At 41.6% G+C, this 17,500-nt stretch overlaps 2 protein-coding genes across 2 annotated transcripts; both read right to left on the bottom strand.

Annotated features, from left to right (window-relative positions):
* Nucleotides 1-272: 272 nt before the first annotated feature.
* LOC134802020 (uncharacterized) lies at nt 273-3,211 on the bottom strand. The gene is made up of 3 exons (XM_063774638.1): nt 2,895-3,211; nt 1,916-2,130; nt 273-981 (listed from the first exon to the last, which is right to left on the bottom strand). The coding sequence occupies exons 1-3, from the start codon at nt 2,980-2,982 to the stop codon at nt 304-306; spliced, it is 981 nt and encodes a 326-aa protein (XP_063630708.1). The 5' UTR covers nt 2,983-3,211; the 3' UTR covers nt 273-303.
* Nucleotides 3,212-3,973: 762 nt separating this feature from the next.
* On the bottom strand, nt 3,974-16,739 carry LOC134802000 (protein IWS1 homolog). Its single transcript, XM_063774617.1, has 12 exons — nt 16,546-16,739; nt 15,955-15,986; nt 14,029-14,851; nt 13,575-13,935; nt 13,158-13,225; nt 12,738-12,888; nt 10,370-10,571; nt 9,608-9,775; nt 9,027-9,189; nt 6,790-6,943; nt 6,370-6,481; nt 3,974-6,097 (listed from the first exon to the last, which is right to left on the bottom strand). The coding sequence occupies exons 1-12, from the start codon at nt 16,559-16,561 to the stop codon at nt 5,972-5,974; spliced, it is 2,376 nt and encodes a 791-aa protein (XP_063630687.1). The 5' UTR covers nt 16,562-16,739; the 3' UTR covers nt 3,974-5,971.
* Nucleotides 16,740-17,500: the final 761 nt, after the last annotated feature.

Raw genomic sequence — 17,500 nt, 5'->3', positions numbered from 1 at the left:
CTCACTCGTTGAAATGACTAAGAAAACCCAAATTTAGCGAGATCGTGTTGTTCTATCACCTAATCCATCCTAATTCCAACTAATCTATTGATTCGGTCGAGTTATATTCAAACTAATGTATGGGGAAGACAAACAAATTATAGCCAGCGCATTCAATGAATGTAGTATGATACCTTTGGGTATGGTGCTTTACGCATACTAAGTTAGTGAGCCCTAGGTATCAAATGTCAGGAAGTTCTAAGACTTGTCCTAAAGGGCAGTAAAATCAGTAAAACAATTATACAAAATCAACTTCTCAATTCTTCAGATCTCGGGCACGAGGGAGTGTTCTGACTGGCAACTGCAAGGTTTGCTCGAGGAGGACATCCCATCCGCGAGCAGCTCCTCATCCCGCCTCGCCGCGAACCGCTCGCCGTACCCTCCTCCTGCATTCCTCCTCCTATCCACCACGTATCGTGAGCGTATCTCCTGCTTATTCTCCGAGACATCTCGTTCTTGAGTTTCCGAACTAGCACTTTCATCAGAACTGCTATTTTCATCCTCATTTCTTGAAAGTCTGTCGTTTCTCTTGTTTTCATACTTACCCTGGTTATACGGTATTCTATCTACATATCGATACCTGTCTTCAATTCGTTCATTATTATGTTGTCTATATTCACCCTCTGAAGCGCTTACATGCGTTTCTTCTTGAGGATTTATAATGCCCCATTCTTCAGCTAGCCTTGGAAAGGCATCAACTAATTTATTTCGATACCTCTCTTTAGAGTTCGTATGCACTTTGTACCGTTTTATTCCATTTTCTTCAATATAACGCGGTATGTCTTGCTCAGTGTTGTGTTGGTTCCACCTTTTTCTGCTTTCCTGTAAAGGATCAATGCTACTATGCTTGTTGGACCGGATACGGTAAATGGGTTTGAGCTGATCTTCCAACTCGTACATACTATCTAGAAAAGCTCTTCGTGGCGAGTTTGGGCCGTCTAGCTGGAAAGACAAAATATTCATTTTATTTCATTAGATAAGGCAGGCAATTTAATTATTTGCGATCGAATATAAGAAATGCCCCTAGCAACGAGATCAGTAAAGTTGGTTGGTTGGTTGATAGGTAAAGCTACGCTGAAAATCATCCAAAAAGGACGCCAAACTGAACATCATTCGGGGGATACTCTCATGACTCGTAAGAGGAAAGTATAGCTACTGACAAAAGGTAGGTATGTACTTATTTCATACCATTTCCATTTCGGGAGAAAACGTTATCCACTAACTAAATCTAATATCACTTTGATCTTTGATGTCGATCGCTTCAGCATAATATATTCTAGGGTTATAGGTTTGGCTTTTTTTGTACCTATTGCAAATTTTGAAAAAAAAAGAAAAACCTAGTTTTTCATTGTGTCAATAACATATTAAAAAATCATGGAGAATGGAAAATATTTAGAAGTGGAAAAGCGTTTTCTCTTTTTGTATGGACGATCACGTGCTATAGGTACCTGCCTACATACTTCGTCCCTCTTAAAAGGATTTCTTATATATATCTCGAACCCTGTCGCTCGAGCAGATGCATTTAAGGAATTTGATTTAATGTATCATTTCGTACCTTGTAAATACAAAGCTTGTAGAAATATGTGTGCTATAAATACTTTTGATTTAGATTTGATTTGATACATCATCAAGGATCAAATTCCTTGACCGTACCTACAAATCGTGACAGCTAGGGCACCGCTTAGTATTAACTACATTTAAATTTAATTAAAGCGCTCAAGGTAAGAAAATGTACCCAGGGGCGATCAACTTGTTCAGGAATCCTTTCCTTGTAGTATTGGGTCTGCAGGGCCGAATGGAAAAGGTAATGATGTACGCCGCTCGCGTTTACTTAACTAAATACTGTACTATAAAGAAAATTGTTTTAACAAGTTACCTCAGCATCAGTAATAACGTCTCGATCAGGCTTCGGTCCTCGCAGATCCCGCCGAGAGATGCCAAACTCACGCGACGCGACCGCGTCCTCTGAAGCATTCTGTCTGCTTCTAGCTGAACTGGCCCTACTGCTCGGGACGGCGGGTGCGGGCCCGTAGTCGTAGCTATCGCGGAGTAGATTTCGACGGAAGCCTTCGAGCCACTTTGCGTTGACGTCTACAAAAGATGGAGCCTAAGCGTAGAGGTATAAAGCAGTGCGATGTTGTGCGCCGCGAACTTTATCTGACGCTATCTGGCACGCGCTGACTTCACTATTTATACAATACGACCTCTGCATGTTACAAGGAACTATTTTAGACATGTAGGTATCACAATTTTGTTTAAGTAGGTATTAAGATTTTTTTGCGATAGGTACACTCTAAACTATGTACCTAATGTTACCATTGTACCTATTCCAAAAGTGTATACTTGGCTGCAAATAAAGATCTCTATCTCAATATGTGGGATAATATTGTTTTGCATAAATTATAACGTTATCTAAATTGGTTGCTACAATTCAGTAGCCATGTTTAGTTTGAGTCGGGTTAAGTAAGATAATAATTACATACATGTTGGTAAAACATACCTAATATATTACCCACGATTTTTATGAGAGTTTACAGTTAAACTGTTGTGCGCGTTTACTGATGACTACTGAAAAAACCGGACAAGTGCGTTCCGTACTTTTTAGAATTTGTTGTTATAGCGGCAACAGAAATACATCATCTGTGAAAATTTCTACTGTCTAGTTTTCACGGTTCATGAGATTCAGCCTGGTGACAGACAGACGCACAGACAGACGGACACTACGGACAGTATTTGAGTCTTAGTAATAGGGTCCCGTTTGTACCCTTTGGGTACGGAACCCTAAAAGCTAAGATTAAGTACCTACTTAAGTAATAAATAAATATGTAATGAATATTGTTTGGTTGTCTCCTTACCGTGCGTGGTCGGCGCGGGCGCGGTCGTCGCAATGTCCGCTTTGACGGGGAACGCACACAACACCAGAATAACCCACTCGCCTTGCATCGCATACACTGTAGTATTAATATTACCAATATCACTATTTATGTGCCAAATTTGGCAAATATGACGCCACCATACACCAAAATCTGCCACTTAGCAGCTTTTTTCCGTAGATTTGCCAATTTAGCAAACTTGGAGCCACCTAGCACCCGGATATCTCACCTATAACCAGGTACTCTTTTTTCATTGATTTTAGCAATGTTTGCCTGCCGTCTGGCAATGTTTAAATTCATAGTTGAGTAATACTCGTAAAGGCGATAAGCCACGGTAGTAAATCTAAATTGTTAAAAGTCAATTCCACCAGCCAACAGCCAACATGAGGAAACAACTCGAAATTTGCATCATTTTACTTTGCCACACTTGTGGATGAAATATAATTTTCTCGTCAGTTTTTGAAGAATAAAGAGAGCCTTCAAGGCTGGTGTGATGAAAATTAAGTTTTGCTTGTGTTAACTTTCTAAATTCTATTAGAATTAAAGCTTTCTCGTATTCTCTTCATAGATAGACTTTCATATATATCTATGATCAAAGATTGATTGTGTAATGTATGATGTATTAAATTGAAGACAAATTCGTGCTTGGAATTTAACAGCTGATGTAGGGGGCGCTGTAGGGTTCCGCAAGTACAGCGCCATCTGCATCAGCTGTTAACTTCCAAGCACGAATTTGTCTTAGATTAATAATACATCATACACAATCAATCTAATCTACATGCGGTAACTCTCTCTGGATGTCAATAAATTCAGTTATCACGAATCGACATAAATCGATATTTCCGTCTGTCGTCTATTGTTCTGGGTTCTGCTTGTCGAGTCATATTTTAGCATGTCATACTTGTTACCGTGTAACATATTTGTTACCATAGAATTAAGAACATTTGGCCACTTTAGCCTTCGCTATAATTAAATATTTGATTGTTGTAAAAGTCAAATAATTATAACCATGCGGATATTTAGAAATAAAACGACGCTTACAACTTACGAGTCATTTATTTATATAAGCCTTATAATATATATTATACTTTACACGCGTCTCCATACCGAGCACCGCGGTGCCAACTTACTCTATCACACCCCCTCTGACGTTTCTAACCTCTAAATAATTATTTTGGCCAGAGACAAATAAATAAATTTAAACTTCATATATATGTATAACGCCGCCTGACTGATTATATATAGATATAATTCTTGATGACGATATTCATTGAGTAAACCCCCATATTCATTAATTTATTTCTGTTTCGGCGTGAAATTATTTTTCGAATCCACGAAGCAATCATCAAAGACAAAAATAATGTTATTTTGAGGTTAGAAAATAATAGACGCGATTTGCGAGCAACTCGCAATTATGTAGACCTAACTAACTGACCTCTCCTCAATCCTGGCGGCCTAGCCAAGGTGACAATCGCTTACGCTTCGCCATCGAATCGCTTTGGTCTCTCTATCACTCTTCCATATTAGTGAGACAGTGACAGTTGCGTTTCGTTCGCTACGGAGCGTTAGCGATTGGCATGTCGTGTACGGGACCTGTTGCAAAGATGTGAGGTCCACAAATAGTCATACATTATACCATCTATCAGTTCCATATAAATGGAACAGTCCAAAGATTGCACGCGTCTCTATAAACAGAAGTTCCATTTTGCAACAAATAATTCGTTTTACTGTAACATGTCCATGGAAGAAACATTTTTATTACAAATATGTACTAGAAGTATCATTACGCCAAACTCGTAGAAAAGGGTAATTCCGAAATATCAAAAAGTAAATACAAGCCCGATTGGAAATTTGATCACTGCACACATACAACATACACCACCCTACCATAATAAAATCAAACACTCGCTGCACGCGAATACGTAATAGTGTGTTCTCTGTCACACCTACCCGCCGCGCCGTAGGGAAGTAGGTATCACACGTATTCGGGTGCAGTGAGTTTTTGATTTAACTAATTATAGCGGCTGGAGAAATAACTCCAATACTCTTATTTTACGCAGTGGGTTTTTATGCAGAAAAAAATATTAGAGCATTTCCCAAGAAATTTTATACACTTCTTATTTGGATGCCAGAGGGATTTATAAAAAAATTGCAATTTTAAACTGTATAGCAATTTACGAGTCGTACTTTTGTGTGCGTCTCATTTCACACTATATCATATACGTAATATTGCTGAAAAGTGTTTCGTAATTACATATTTCTCATAATCACTACCATGACAAAAATAACTAAACAATGAGGTAACAAAATAAAACTTTTACGTAAATTCACGTTGTTTTTGAAAAATGTCGACTTAAGTATCTTTTTTCATTAAAATATGCCTAAATAAAATCAAACTAGAATCAGAAGCTCACAGCGCCGCGCCGACCCGAACATTTCCATGTCAACATTTATGTGACTTATGCTTATTTACAATCGCCACCAGACATATTATTGTGTACTTTCATGGTACTTATTTCGAAATATTGAAACATACACTAACACCTTGAGAGTAGAGGCGTGTTCAGATATTTGTGAACACCTTAGCCGCTCTGATCGTTATGGTGGCGATTAAGTATATTATGTCATCGCACCACACGTATATCACCGAGACTCTAGCTAGAGGGAGTCTGGAGACATTTGGACCTACTACGGTACGGTACAATCTACTTAACAAAATTATAAAATGTTCAATGCGAGTAATGCAATACAAATTATATTAACTTTGCGGAATATGACTAATAATAGAATTTAAACTGTCGTTAGCCATTCTAGCAAGAAGCCAATTTTACGATTTAACTTAGTATTTTTTCGGAGAGCCTAGGTCTCCATTTCCACGCACTAACAGTCCATGAGTAGCGGTCACGACATCCGCGCACCGCGTACTGTAAATTTACCTGAGTTAAACCTTAAAATTAGCTTTTAATGTTATTATGACAAATAGTTGAAAAAACACAAGTTGTACAAGTATAGAGGTAGATGTCTCCAGTCCCCCTACACTACAGCGTACTTGTTTACATTCACAGCGCCATCTTGCGGCCCTCGATGGAGATCTCGACGGCGCGGCGCGCCCCGCTGCGCAGCCGCTTCTGGTCGATGAACCGCTTCATCTGCTTCTCGTACCGCGTCATCTTCTTCTTTGCTACCTGCACACGTCAAAAAATAATGCTAAATTTATTTCTTCGACAATGAAATAAGAGATATAGGAACAATTTCATTATTTCACGAAAAGAAAATAGATTTAGAATTTATTTTTAAGTTGGAAAAATATAAAAAACTGGTTTGAAGCGTGACAAGGTAAAACGACGATCCCATTACGTGTACCCATGGTTGAACTCCTAGTTTCGCTCACTCACTCACTCGAGTGATAGATGACAATTAATGTTGTAATGCTGTGTATTTGGTTGTATATACTGACGGTGGACATGTCGACCTCGCTGGTGGACTTGGGCCGCACCACGTAGTCCTTGCTGGACGGCGTCGGGACTCGCGCTCGCGCCACCCAGCCCGGGTCGCCGGGCCGCAGCGGCCTGCAACATTCACCTCATTAACTTACGTCCACCGGAACATTTTCAACATCGTGGAACTTTACGAGGGATTCTCAAAACGTTTTCATCGACTCTCGTACATTTTTTAATTAAAAACCAAAAAAAAGTCACTTTATGTAAAATTTCTGCAATTTATACGTCCGTAATAATGAGGCTCGAACGGACGACTTCTATGCGATCGTGCGCAAAAAACGGCATCTACGTCGATCGGACGTAGGATATGGTACGTAGGATCCTACAGCCGACATGGGATCGGAGCATGTTTATTAGACGCTGTGACGTGTACGTACTTGTCTGTGCGCTCGTCGTTGCGCGGGCGCTTGGCGGCGGAGTGCCCCGGCTCGGCGTCGCGCCTCCCCCCTCCCCCTCCCCCTCCCCCGCCCCCGCCCCCCCGCGCGCCCGCCATGGCCTCGTCGCGCGCCTGCCGCTCCTCGCGCGTCATCGCTGCAACACATATAACCACCAAACATTAACCCTTCTCCGGGCGGGGCGAGGCCCGAGGTCAATTTCATTTCCACATTAGCGATCCGATTTAAGGTTCCAATTAGATTGTGGTACCTATCTCGGAAAATTTGACTCGTCTTCGAAATTCGAATGAATCACCGAAACGCCCGTTTGGAATATATTTGGATCCGTTGGAAAAACCTTCTGGATTGGTCCGACCGCGAAAATCGGAACGTTCGTCCGAAACGGTTTCTGTCAGTCGGGTCGTCTTCAATTACAGCGTTAGCGTCATTACCTATCGATCATTTTACCTAAACATTGACTGACCTAAGTTTATAATACCTAAGCTCAAATAACCTAATGGACGAAACACCTAATGCACGGTATACCTAATGCACGTTTTACCTACTGCACGTTTCACCTAAAGCTATTATACCTAATGCACGAAGCACCTATAGCTGATATACTTAAGGGCTTGTGCACAAATCACGCGAGCTTCGATAGGGGCAGGGGGTCACGAAAAAAAATCACGATAGATCACGTTGGGGAAGGGGGGCTATAAGGAAACCTCACCTTCTACAGTGAACGAAACCTACCACATGAGTAGATACTTTTTCTCGGTGTCGTTAAACATAAATCTTCACTCTGCACTTCAAAATAGCGAGTCTATTTAACGAAAATAGAAAAATAAACAAGATTTTCTATATACAATACAATTTATCTTAAAATTAGATCGTATGAAAAATTTTCAAAAAAATACACGTGAGGTTGTGTGGGGGGAGGGGGGTAGCCAAAAACCTCATCAAATGGTCAAAAAGTAGCCGAAAACACCTCGCGTGATTTGTGCACAACCCCTAATGGACGATACACCTAAAGATGATATACCTAATGAACGATGTACCTAAAGTTGATTTACCTAATTGACGAAATACCTACAACTGTTAAACCTATCGAACGAAATGCCTAAAGTTGATATACCTCCTGAACGAATTACCTAATGTCGATATACCTAATGCACGGAATACCTAAAGTCGATATACCTAGCACGAAATTCCTATCATTTTGCCGGATGATCAAGCGCCAACTCAACCCAATAAATCGTATCATTTCCCAACCTAACAGTAGAAACTGTTTGTTTGGATAACAAGTTAAAAATACACTTTTTTGAATGCTACGTTTTAGGTAGTAGAATGCTTTCGTAAGTCTAATAACACAAAAACACAAAAACTTTATTTTTGTAAGTTAACATCTTTCATTTTGGCACTGTTTGGTCGCAGTTAACCTAACACGCTCCTCCTCGCTTTGCTAATCAGGTATTTCGTGCATTAGGTAATTCGATCATTAGGTATACCGACTATAGGTAATTCGTGCATTAAGCCTTAGATGTGTCGAGCAAGAGGTATATCAGCTTTAGGAAATTCGTGCATTAGGTATATCAACATTAGGTGTTTCGTGTATTAGATATATTAGCATTAGGTATTTCGTGTATTAGGTAAATCGGTTTTAGGTATTTAGAGCATTAGGTGTTTCAACTTGAGGTAAATCAACCATAGGTATTCTGAGCTTAGGTAAGTGAAACGTGCATTAGGTAATTCGTTCATTAGGTGTAATGTTAGGTTTATTGATCATTAGGTATTTAAAAAAATAGGTGAAACGAGCATAGGTGATTCAACATTAGGTAAATCGATTTTCGGTATTCTGATATGTAACCCGACGCGGATGACGCTGTAATTGAAGACGACCCAACTGACAGAGAAACCGTTCGGACGAACGTTCCGATTTAAAAATTCGCCCGCAGGAGAGAGGTCTCGACCTCCGCTCCGGGTCGTTCCTGGCGCAGAGGTCGTCCGTCGCGGTGCCACGCGGTACCGCAGTGAGCACGATGGACACCTTTGCATCGGGAGCGATGCGGGGTAGATTGTTCGAGTAGTTAAGTAGGTACATTTTATAGTTTAGTTTAAATAAATATATTTCGTCTCAATTGTAGTTCTATAGACCTATATTCGGTTTTAGCTGTATTTAAAAACATATTCGTCAACTATACGCATCATAAATAAATACAATAGTACATACAACGACTGACCTTTAAAGTCTGTCGACAAGTTAAAAATAGGTCTGGCCCACTCTGATATGAGTCTCCCGGCGCGCTCCCTGTTGGCCTTGGTCTCCTTCGGGTGCTTGTAGAGGTACATCACCGCCTTGCCGATGCCGGACTGCTTTAGAAGGGATTTGTCTATCGACGGGAACTGAACACACACAAAACAACGTTGTGGTGAGAAGAGAAAAATCTAATTAAATATATAACTTTATTAAGGTCAAATGCGAGAATTCTTACGTGTTCTTATCTTTTAATTTATTTATTTATTATATAATATTAATTGTTTCAAGAAACAGAAAACTTTGTTTTTCAATTCAATTTAATATCTTTATGCCCCGGATAATAAAATGGTTTGCACCCAATATAGGATATAATAAAAATATAAGCTGCTCCATTTCTGGTATTATTGAGCCTAAATTTTTTTCAAGGATCATACCACCCTTCATGTATTATGGGTATGCGCGAGTCATTTTCGGGTACGGCGTTATAATTTGGGGAAAATGTGATTTGTGTTTATCTGTTTTGTGTGCCACGCGATGCGTATGTGCCAATTTGTATATACTTACATCCTGTAACAGCTTTAATATAGAATCCCTTATCAGCAGACAGGGTAAAGCCCTATTGGGCATGGGGGCCAGCCAATCACAGAGCACGTTGAGGGCGTTGTGCTCGAGGAAGGCCAGTTGCAGGTCCTTCTTGATCAGCTGGGACATGGCCGCTTTTAGCATCGACACCTGCACGGAAGTTGCGATTAGTCAATGTTAAGTACTTACAAATATAATCACGAAAAATGTTAATTAAAACTTCAACATTTTATAAAGTAGGGCTTTATATTTTAGTTTTTCTGTTCACGTTGGAAATTGGAGACATAGGAATCTTTACTCGTGAGAGAATCAATTGAAAAACGAATTAGAGACAGTTGAGCCCCTCTTAGGTTTTAAAGAAAAGTTTTTGTCAAAAATTTCATGTTTGGTACAAGCTTTTATCGCTGACTGTACTTTTCTCATGACAGACAACTAATACTCATCGAGACAATTCTAAAAACCCCTAACACAATTAGGTTGCGTTGTTTCATCACAGAGTTCCTATGGCCACCACCTTTCTCCATCATCAGATCAGCTCGATGGTACCATAATACTGCATTGTCATCCGATTTATACATTCATGCAAAATTTCAGCTCAAGCGGAAACCGGGAAGTGGATCAAATTTAACTTGCAAGATTGGATTACAGAACGACAGACAACGGGACAGGTGAAAGTAAATAAAAGCTTGTAAAAAGTAACCAGATTATTTTGCCCATGAGGTATGTAAGTTTGAGATGATTTACCTTCCTGACGGCAGGTTGATTTTTTCTGTTAAGCTCTCTGTCCTGCTCAGCAGCCTGTCTCATCTGCTGCAGTAGTGCCGCTATAAGGTCGTCATTGTCATTAATGATGTCGATGTCGCGGCGGCGGCGCCGTCCCTTGCGCTCCTCCCGCTTGCGCGCCAACATTATCTCGAAGTCCGACATGCCGCCCATCATCTCCTCCCTAAAACATACATGATCAATTGAGTCACTTCAAACTTGGGATCTTGGTATTAAGAATTATTACCTTAATAGGGTAGATATTTCCTAAGAGGGCAGAGTGCAATTAAAGTCCGGATGCGACGGACTTTACTCTTACATACTTTATGATGTCATCGATCTTCGTAAAGTTCGTAAGGTAATGTAGACGGGACACATACAGCAGCGTCGACGGCGATGCAGGACGCAGCGAATGGTTGGGTCCAGTCGGTGCGGTACCGAACTGATTCTGACGCGCCGCTTTCCTTCTCTTCTTCACCTTCTTGAAACCGCATGCGATGAGGATGCATCGCGACTCCCTTCGAGTCAACTGTGATTGGTCCTTGTGAACATGTTCACGAAGGCTCTGCACCTCTTTCTTCGGCCGCTGCTTAGGCTTGGACACAGCAGGCGGCTTAGAGGCGGTGGCGACGGAGGAACGTTGCGGGGCTGACGTACTCTCGCGTGACGTGCGCGTCTCCGGTGACGCGGCCGGGCGGCCGGCGGGGCGCGCGTCGGCGGTCGCCTGCTCAACACTTGCCGACACAACCAAATTCGCGGATCCACAACCGCCGGTGGACGCATTCACCGCAACGTGGCACACGGCGATGTTAGAGTTATCTGGCCTACATCCCGAACGTGCGCTACGTAATAACGCCATTTCGGAACATAGTTGACTGATGGTATTATTAGATACCTCTAACTTAGCCTGTACTTCTGCCAGACTCGTTTTCAGGAATGTCATGTCCTTCAGCAGATCTGCTGCTGCTGATGTCTGTAGATGTTCGTACATGTTTGTGACTATCACGAATAAATGTATTTTATCTTAATGCTTCAAAAAGCAGTCAATTGAATTGTTTTGTGAGCTATAAAAAGTTTATATATGTATTTTTACTATGCCCGGAAAGACGATTGGAATGTGAATTGAATAATGCAACGCGGGAATTATCAGTTTTCTGGCGGAATTACAATAAATTTTAACCGAAGCAATACTTAAATACACAAAGAGTAAAATTGGAAATAACAATGTTCATCAAATATTGAGCACACTAACATTAAGCTAAGGTTCATTTTGCATTGTTGGTTATTCTTTATCTATCATTTTATGGCAAGCAATTAAATTCTGTGAGTTATCAAGAAAACAGAATAGATTCGCGTTTCGTATATTTCTACAACCCGAACGTGATTCTAAATTGTGAGCCATTTTATTAAAACTTGTACACTACACATTTTTTTTAGATTTGGGAATTTTATGAGCTGAGCTCTTACGATCCTAATATAAGAAAAAAGTGTCCCTAAATTTCCATACATTTTTAATTCTTTCCATTTTGTTGGCGTCATGCAAACAGAAGCGTGCCTAGGGTTTCGGAGTAAGGCAAGCCGAAAGACATGTTTTCATAATAAATGTCCAATCTCACTCTTTGGACTCAAATGAATTTGCTAGCGTATCGCGGCGAGTTATCATAGCGCACAGGGCATACTAGGTACAGTAGGTACTACTAGATAGAATTTTACAAACATATCAGAGGGCCCACCGCGAACACTGGAGTTTGAAAATTGCATGCTTCGTTCTCTGTCACTCTAATTACGCCTTAATTGGAGTAAACCAACAATCCTTCTGTTTTGTAAACGGCCGTACAAATTTTTTTCTTAATGCGACTGACTTATCTGAGAATACACAAGTCGGGTGTTGGAAATGATATCCCGTTTTTCTACAAAGTTTAACGATTTTACCTTGTCTTCGTTGAGTAATACGTGGACGCATCTGGGGTACTTTCAATTAACAATTTAGGCAAAAGTATCGTTATTTGTGGAATAGGGAGTCAAATATCACAATGAAAATTGTATAACAAATCCATTTCTACCCAAATTCCCATTGCTTATCGTAAAAAAAAACGTACTTGGAACCTAAAATGCTCTAGTGCAGAAACGTATCATTTTCTGCACACCTACTTTTCGAACAACAATGACCCTCTTTCAGAGCATCAGAAATGAAAAAATATGTCCCATAGCTCTTATGTCAGCGAATTCAGAACTCTCCGTCCTGCGCGGGCAGCACCTGCCCCTCCCCGCCGCCCCCCTGGGGCCGGGCCCGTCGTCAGCGGACATTAAACCTTGTTGCAAGGCTGTAAGGTCGACAGTCAGTACTCACGTCTTGGAGTCGGGTGCGATCTCGTCATCGGAGGAGTCGTCCTGCGCGGGCGGCGGCATCTGCCCTTTCTCGCCTTCCCCCTCGGGCCGTGGGCCATCGTCGTCGCCCTCGTCGTCGCTCGCCAGCCGGACTATACGCCGTTTCTTGGCGTCTGTACACCAAACACGATTTGAATTGAAATAGACTATTCTACATTTTTTTATATTTATAAATATTTTTATTTCATGAAAATAATATCGCTTTGTGCAAAGAAAATATTATTAAAACTTTAACGATAAATAAATGTTTGCGCCAAAAAGGCAGCGTGACGTCAGAAAGGCACAGCAGTAACAAAGAAACGTTAAATGTGCAGTGCATACTTTTAGGTAGATGAAACTTCCCTAATTGGTAATAAAGTGAGTTGTTAAGTTGTTATGTTACCTGCGCGCGGAGACCCGGAGCCTGAGCGCGAGCGGCTGCCCGAGCGCGAGCGCGAGCGGGACCGGGACCTGCGAACATACGTCACTTCACTCATACCACCACTGTACCACTGTACCCCTGTACACTCAACCAGTTTCATTTCTGTGACACTTCGTTCTTTGTCACAGCGACTATATGAAAGCCGCTAGGATCTCATGTCATGTGGTGTCACAAAATAAGTAATCCTCACCCCGCGGCACTAGACTCACAGTCGATTTAAGATCCCACAGAAAGGTACCACGAACATTACGTACAGACAGCTTTTATACACACTCTAATTGAAAATAAATATACGCTTGTACTTTTGTATTTTATTTGGACCTTTATATTAGAACAAGCTATTAGAGAACTCTTAAAAGTAAAATCAAAATTACTCACCTAGATTTGGATTTGGCAGAGCCCGAGCGAGATCCCGACTTCGACCTCGATCTCGACTTAGATCTTGACCTGGACTTGGATCTTGACCTTGACTTGGATCTCGATCCAGATCGCGAGCGCGAGCGGCTGCCAGAACGTGAACGGGACCGGGACTTGGAACGGGAACGGGATTTAGAGCGAGATCGGGACTTTGAGCGCGAACCGGACTTAGAGCGGGACCGAGATTTAGAACGGGATTTGGATCGAGATTTGGAACGAGATTTGGATCGGGATTTAGAGCGAGATTTGGAACGGGACTTAGAGCGGGATGCTGACTTGCGGCCCGCTGATTTGGATCGTGATCGGCTTTTTCTTTCGACCTCTGGAAAACAAAATAAATTTGTTGTTGACTTCTATGTTTTTCGCCCATTTTAAAGTAAAAAATATATAATATATAATCTTGGGTTAAGCTTACGTGTAAAGGTAGGTGACTCCGGCCTGTCGCCCGCCGCATCAATCTCCATGCGCTCCGGCGACCCCGAGCGACTTCTCGACCCGGACTTAGGCCTCGATCCACTGCGAGATCGCGACTTCCGCGGCGAACCGCTACGGGACCGGGACTTCTTAGGCGAACCGCTACCGGACTTCGCCCTGGACCCACTTCGCGAACGTGACTTCCGGGAACCACTACGAGAGCGAGATTTAGCCGGCGAAGCACTTCTAGATTTTGCCCGAGATCCGCTTCTAGAACGGGATTTAGCTCTAGAGCCCCTACGTGAGCGAGATTTATCCATTGGCGATCCACTGCGCGAACGACTTTTAGCTGGAGATCGGCTCCTCGAACGCGACTTGGCAGGTGAACCGCTTCTGGAGCGCGGTTTACGCGGCGAGCCACTCTGATCCATCGGGGAACCACTTCTAGACCTAGATTTAGCTGGAGAACCGCTCCTTGACCGCGGGTTGCGATCTCCGGCATCAGAACGCACTGCTGAACCGCTGCGGGAACGCGACGAGCGCGAGGAACGTGAACGGCTCCTGGACTTCGACTTGCGGCTAGCAGCGGACCCACTACGGCTACGAGACTTGGATTTGTGGCTCGCAGCGGACCCACTACGGCTACGAGACTTGGATTTGCGGCTAGCGGCGGACCCGCTGCGGCTACGAGACTTGGACTTGCGGTCGGCAGCAGATCCACTACGGCTTCTGGACTTGGATTTGCGGCTCGCGGCGGAACCGCTGCGGCTGGAGGATGACGATGCGGAGCGCGAGCCCGAACGGGACTTCGCCGCGGACTCCACCTGGCGAGGTTACGTTTACATGACATGAAAGCATATTGGTCCACATATTATTTCAAGTAAAATCTTGTGTCTTAATGCCATTATTTTCGCCATGATTAAAACCACATGGAACTTAAATAAACTATTGTGCATTTCTGTCAGTGCCATCCTTAGAGCATTTAGTAACTGGAGACGCGTTGGCTGTCATTTTCTGTACAAAACAATCTGCCGATTATTGCGAGGGAGGGGCACGTCAATGTATGGCTATTTGTACGTAGCATACAAATAGCCATGTCAGATAAACATCAGTCCATACAAAAGTTTGCACAATTGTGCGAGGTTTTCGGCAGAGGGGTAAGCTCTTAAAGGCGACTCCGGTTATTAAATACAAATACAAATTATTTATTGTTTGAATGTGAATGGTTATAAATGGTGGTAGGGTTAGTATTTGGTTACATCACAATCAGCCAGAATTTAGCGTACAATACTCTGACTCTTAATATGCATGTCATTAAAACCAATTAAAAATAAAAGTATAATAATGTCAGACTAAACAATAAGTATTAATAATAATATAAAAAATAAGCACAGCACCACCTCTCGACACCCCTGAGCCGCTCACACCGATGTTGCGCCTGGCCGTCTTTACGATGGCGCATCAGGTGCCCATCTAACGAGTGGCGAGTCATCGCCTGCCTCGATAACTTGTGTAAGCAATGTTATGGCAGGTGTCCAGACTTATTTGCAATAGCCTCTAGCCAATAGTACTCTGTCCATATTCCAATAGCTTCCAATGCCTGCTGAAACCGGATCACAGGTATCTATTGATGTACCCTTGAATGGGTTCCATCAGGCGTTCTACATGACATCAAATCTCTCCAAACGGCTTCTACGTGTTGGATCCATATCCCCACGCACACCTTATAAATGACCGGGATCGAAAGACCCGAGAGTTTTAAAACAGAGATACAAATAAAAAATAATAATAACAGGTCAATGTCATGCACATACATAGAATCAGGCAATGCAATGCAATGCAACTGAAGATTCCACTGAGGTGTTCCACTGAAAAATGCATTAGTGATATGAAGAGGCATGTGTATGTGGTGGAGGTAGATACTCACGGACTTGCTGCGGGAGCGCGAGCTGCGGCCGCCTGCAACGATACAATTCACGGCTATCATTTTAAGAACTTGACCATCACAACAAGAATGTTTACTAAAATGACAATCACAACTCTCATTTACTGGCCTCACCTCACCAGTCCTCAATGTATCATAATGATCAAGTACGCATGGTTTTATTATTAACTATTGCAGCTGTTTAAGTAAGTAGTGAATTCTAAACGGCAGCACTGTGTGACCCTGTCTTAAACGGCATTGCTCCAAACATCTGAATAATTTCATCATGGTTTGTAATAATTTAGAGACCATATTTTTAGACACGCTTTATAAAGAGGTCCCTGTTTGTGAATATCTTTGTTTTCAAACAGCATTATCTAACAAAAGGTTGGAGTGCACAAAACGAGCACTTTCCTTGTCTTGAGAAAAGCTCATGAAATACTTGGCTGTACTTCAGGAAAAGGTTTCCAATATTCACACCATTATTTGTGGATAATACATCGCCTTCTAGTTTAGTAAACCTTAATGCATTGTTTAACATTAAAGAGATACAAGAGAGGTTATGTCCCTACCGCAAATAAAACAATAACATACCCGTATCCACGTCCATTGTCGATTAAACTATTATCGCTCGTCAATAACTAGTTATATTACGGAAATTAGACCATTTAAAAGTAATTTCACACGTTTGAATAATAAAAACGAAGCATTTTTCGCTTTTACGTTAACGAGTTTGACATGTAAAAAAATAACGCCGATTGCCAATTTACATGTCAATCGAGTCTCATATAAAGCCGCCATTTTTTAAACTATGCTGAGCGATTCCCAGGATTCCCAATGGCTTTTCCACAGCCTTGAATAGCTTGACTCACAAATGTCAGTGTCAGTGTGACATTGATGACAAATGAATTATCATTCTGAAATTCAATGTGGTTTGCTCCGAACAATGCAAAATTTTACGTATATGAGTTTTAAATTATTAAATGAAACTAAAATATTGACAAATTTAATTATATTTTTTAATTATTACAATATTTTGATATATTTGAGGAAATTTCTCGAAACGTGCAGCATCTCAAGTTTTGCTTGAGAACTCAACTTTTGTTTCCGAACACTGCTGGAGTATATTGACATCTACGACTGACAGAACTTGACTTGCCCTGTCTCATGCCTGTCTCACAGTCAAGAAATCTTTGTTATTGTTGTTCCTAGCTCAGTATTTCTGAAATGTAACAGAATTGAAAAGAAGCTTACTAACAAAATAATGGAGGATGAAAACCAGTTACCGCTGAAGCGGGTGGAGCTGTCGTTGTCTAAGTTCAACGACGTCGCGATTCCACACCACTTGGAGCTACTTAGACAACACAAGGCTAACATTATCAAGGTATCGTTCGACCTTATTTCGTCACATTTTAGGTCATACGCAGCGTCTACAACGCAATACCGACGGTCTAGTATCAATTAAAATACAAAGTAAACTTTCATCAAGTCATTTTCGTTAGCGTCAAGTGCGTAATATTTTTTGTACTATGACGTTGTTTGTGTAAAA

The sequence above is a fragment of the Cydia splendana genome, chromosome 23, assembly GCF_910591565.1.
Source record: "Cydia splendana chromosome 23, ilCydSple1.2, whole genome shotgun sequence".
In the NCBI taxonomy this organism is placed as follows: Eukaryota; Metazoa; Arthropoda; class Insecta; order Lepidoptera; family Tortricidae; genus Cydia; species Cydia splendana.
The sequence above is the reverse complement of the archived record's forward strand: the minus strand, read 5'-3'. Positions and strand labels throughout refer to the sequence as shown.

Excerpts from the sequence above, each read along its gene's own strand:
- LOC134802020 (XM_063774638.1), bottom strand. The coding sequence starts at position 2,982 with ATGCAAGGCGAGTGGGTTATTCTGGTGTTGTGTGCGTTCCCCGTCAAA. Across the intron at positions 2,131-2,894 it reads GCCCGCGCCGACCACGCACG|ACGTCAACGCAAAGTGGCTC; the intron begins GTAAGGAGACAA and ends CATCTTTTGTAG. Across the intron at positions 982-1,915 it reads ACGTTATTACTGATGCTGAG|CTAGACGGCCCAAACTCGCC; the intron begins GTAACTTGTTAA and ends TTGTCTTTCCAG.
- LOC134802000 (XM_063774617.1), bottom strand. Across the intron at positions 14,852-15,954 it reads CGCGCTCCCGCAGCAAGTCC|GTGGAGTCCGCGGCGAAGTC; the intron begins GTGAGTATCTAC and ends TAACCTCGCCAG. Across the intron at positions 9,190-9,607 it reads TATTAAAGCTGTTACAGGAT|TTCCCGTCGATAGACAAATC; the intron begins GTAAGTATATAC and ends GTGTGTGTTCAG.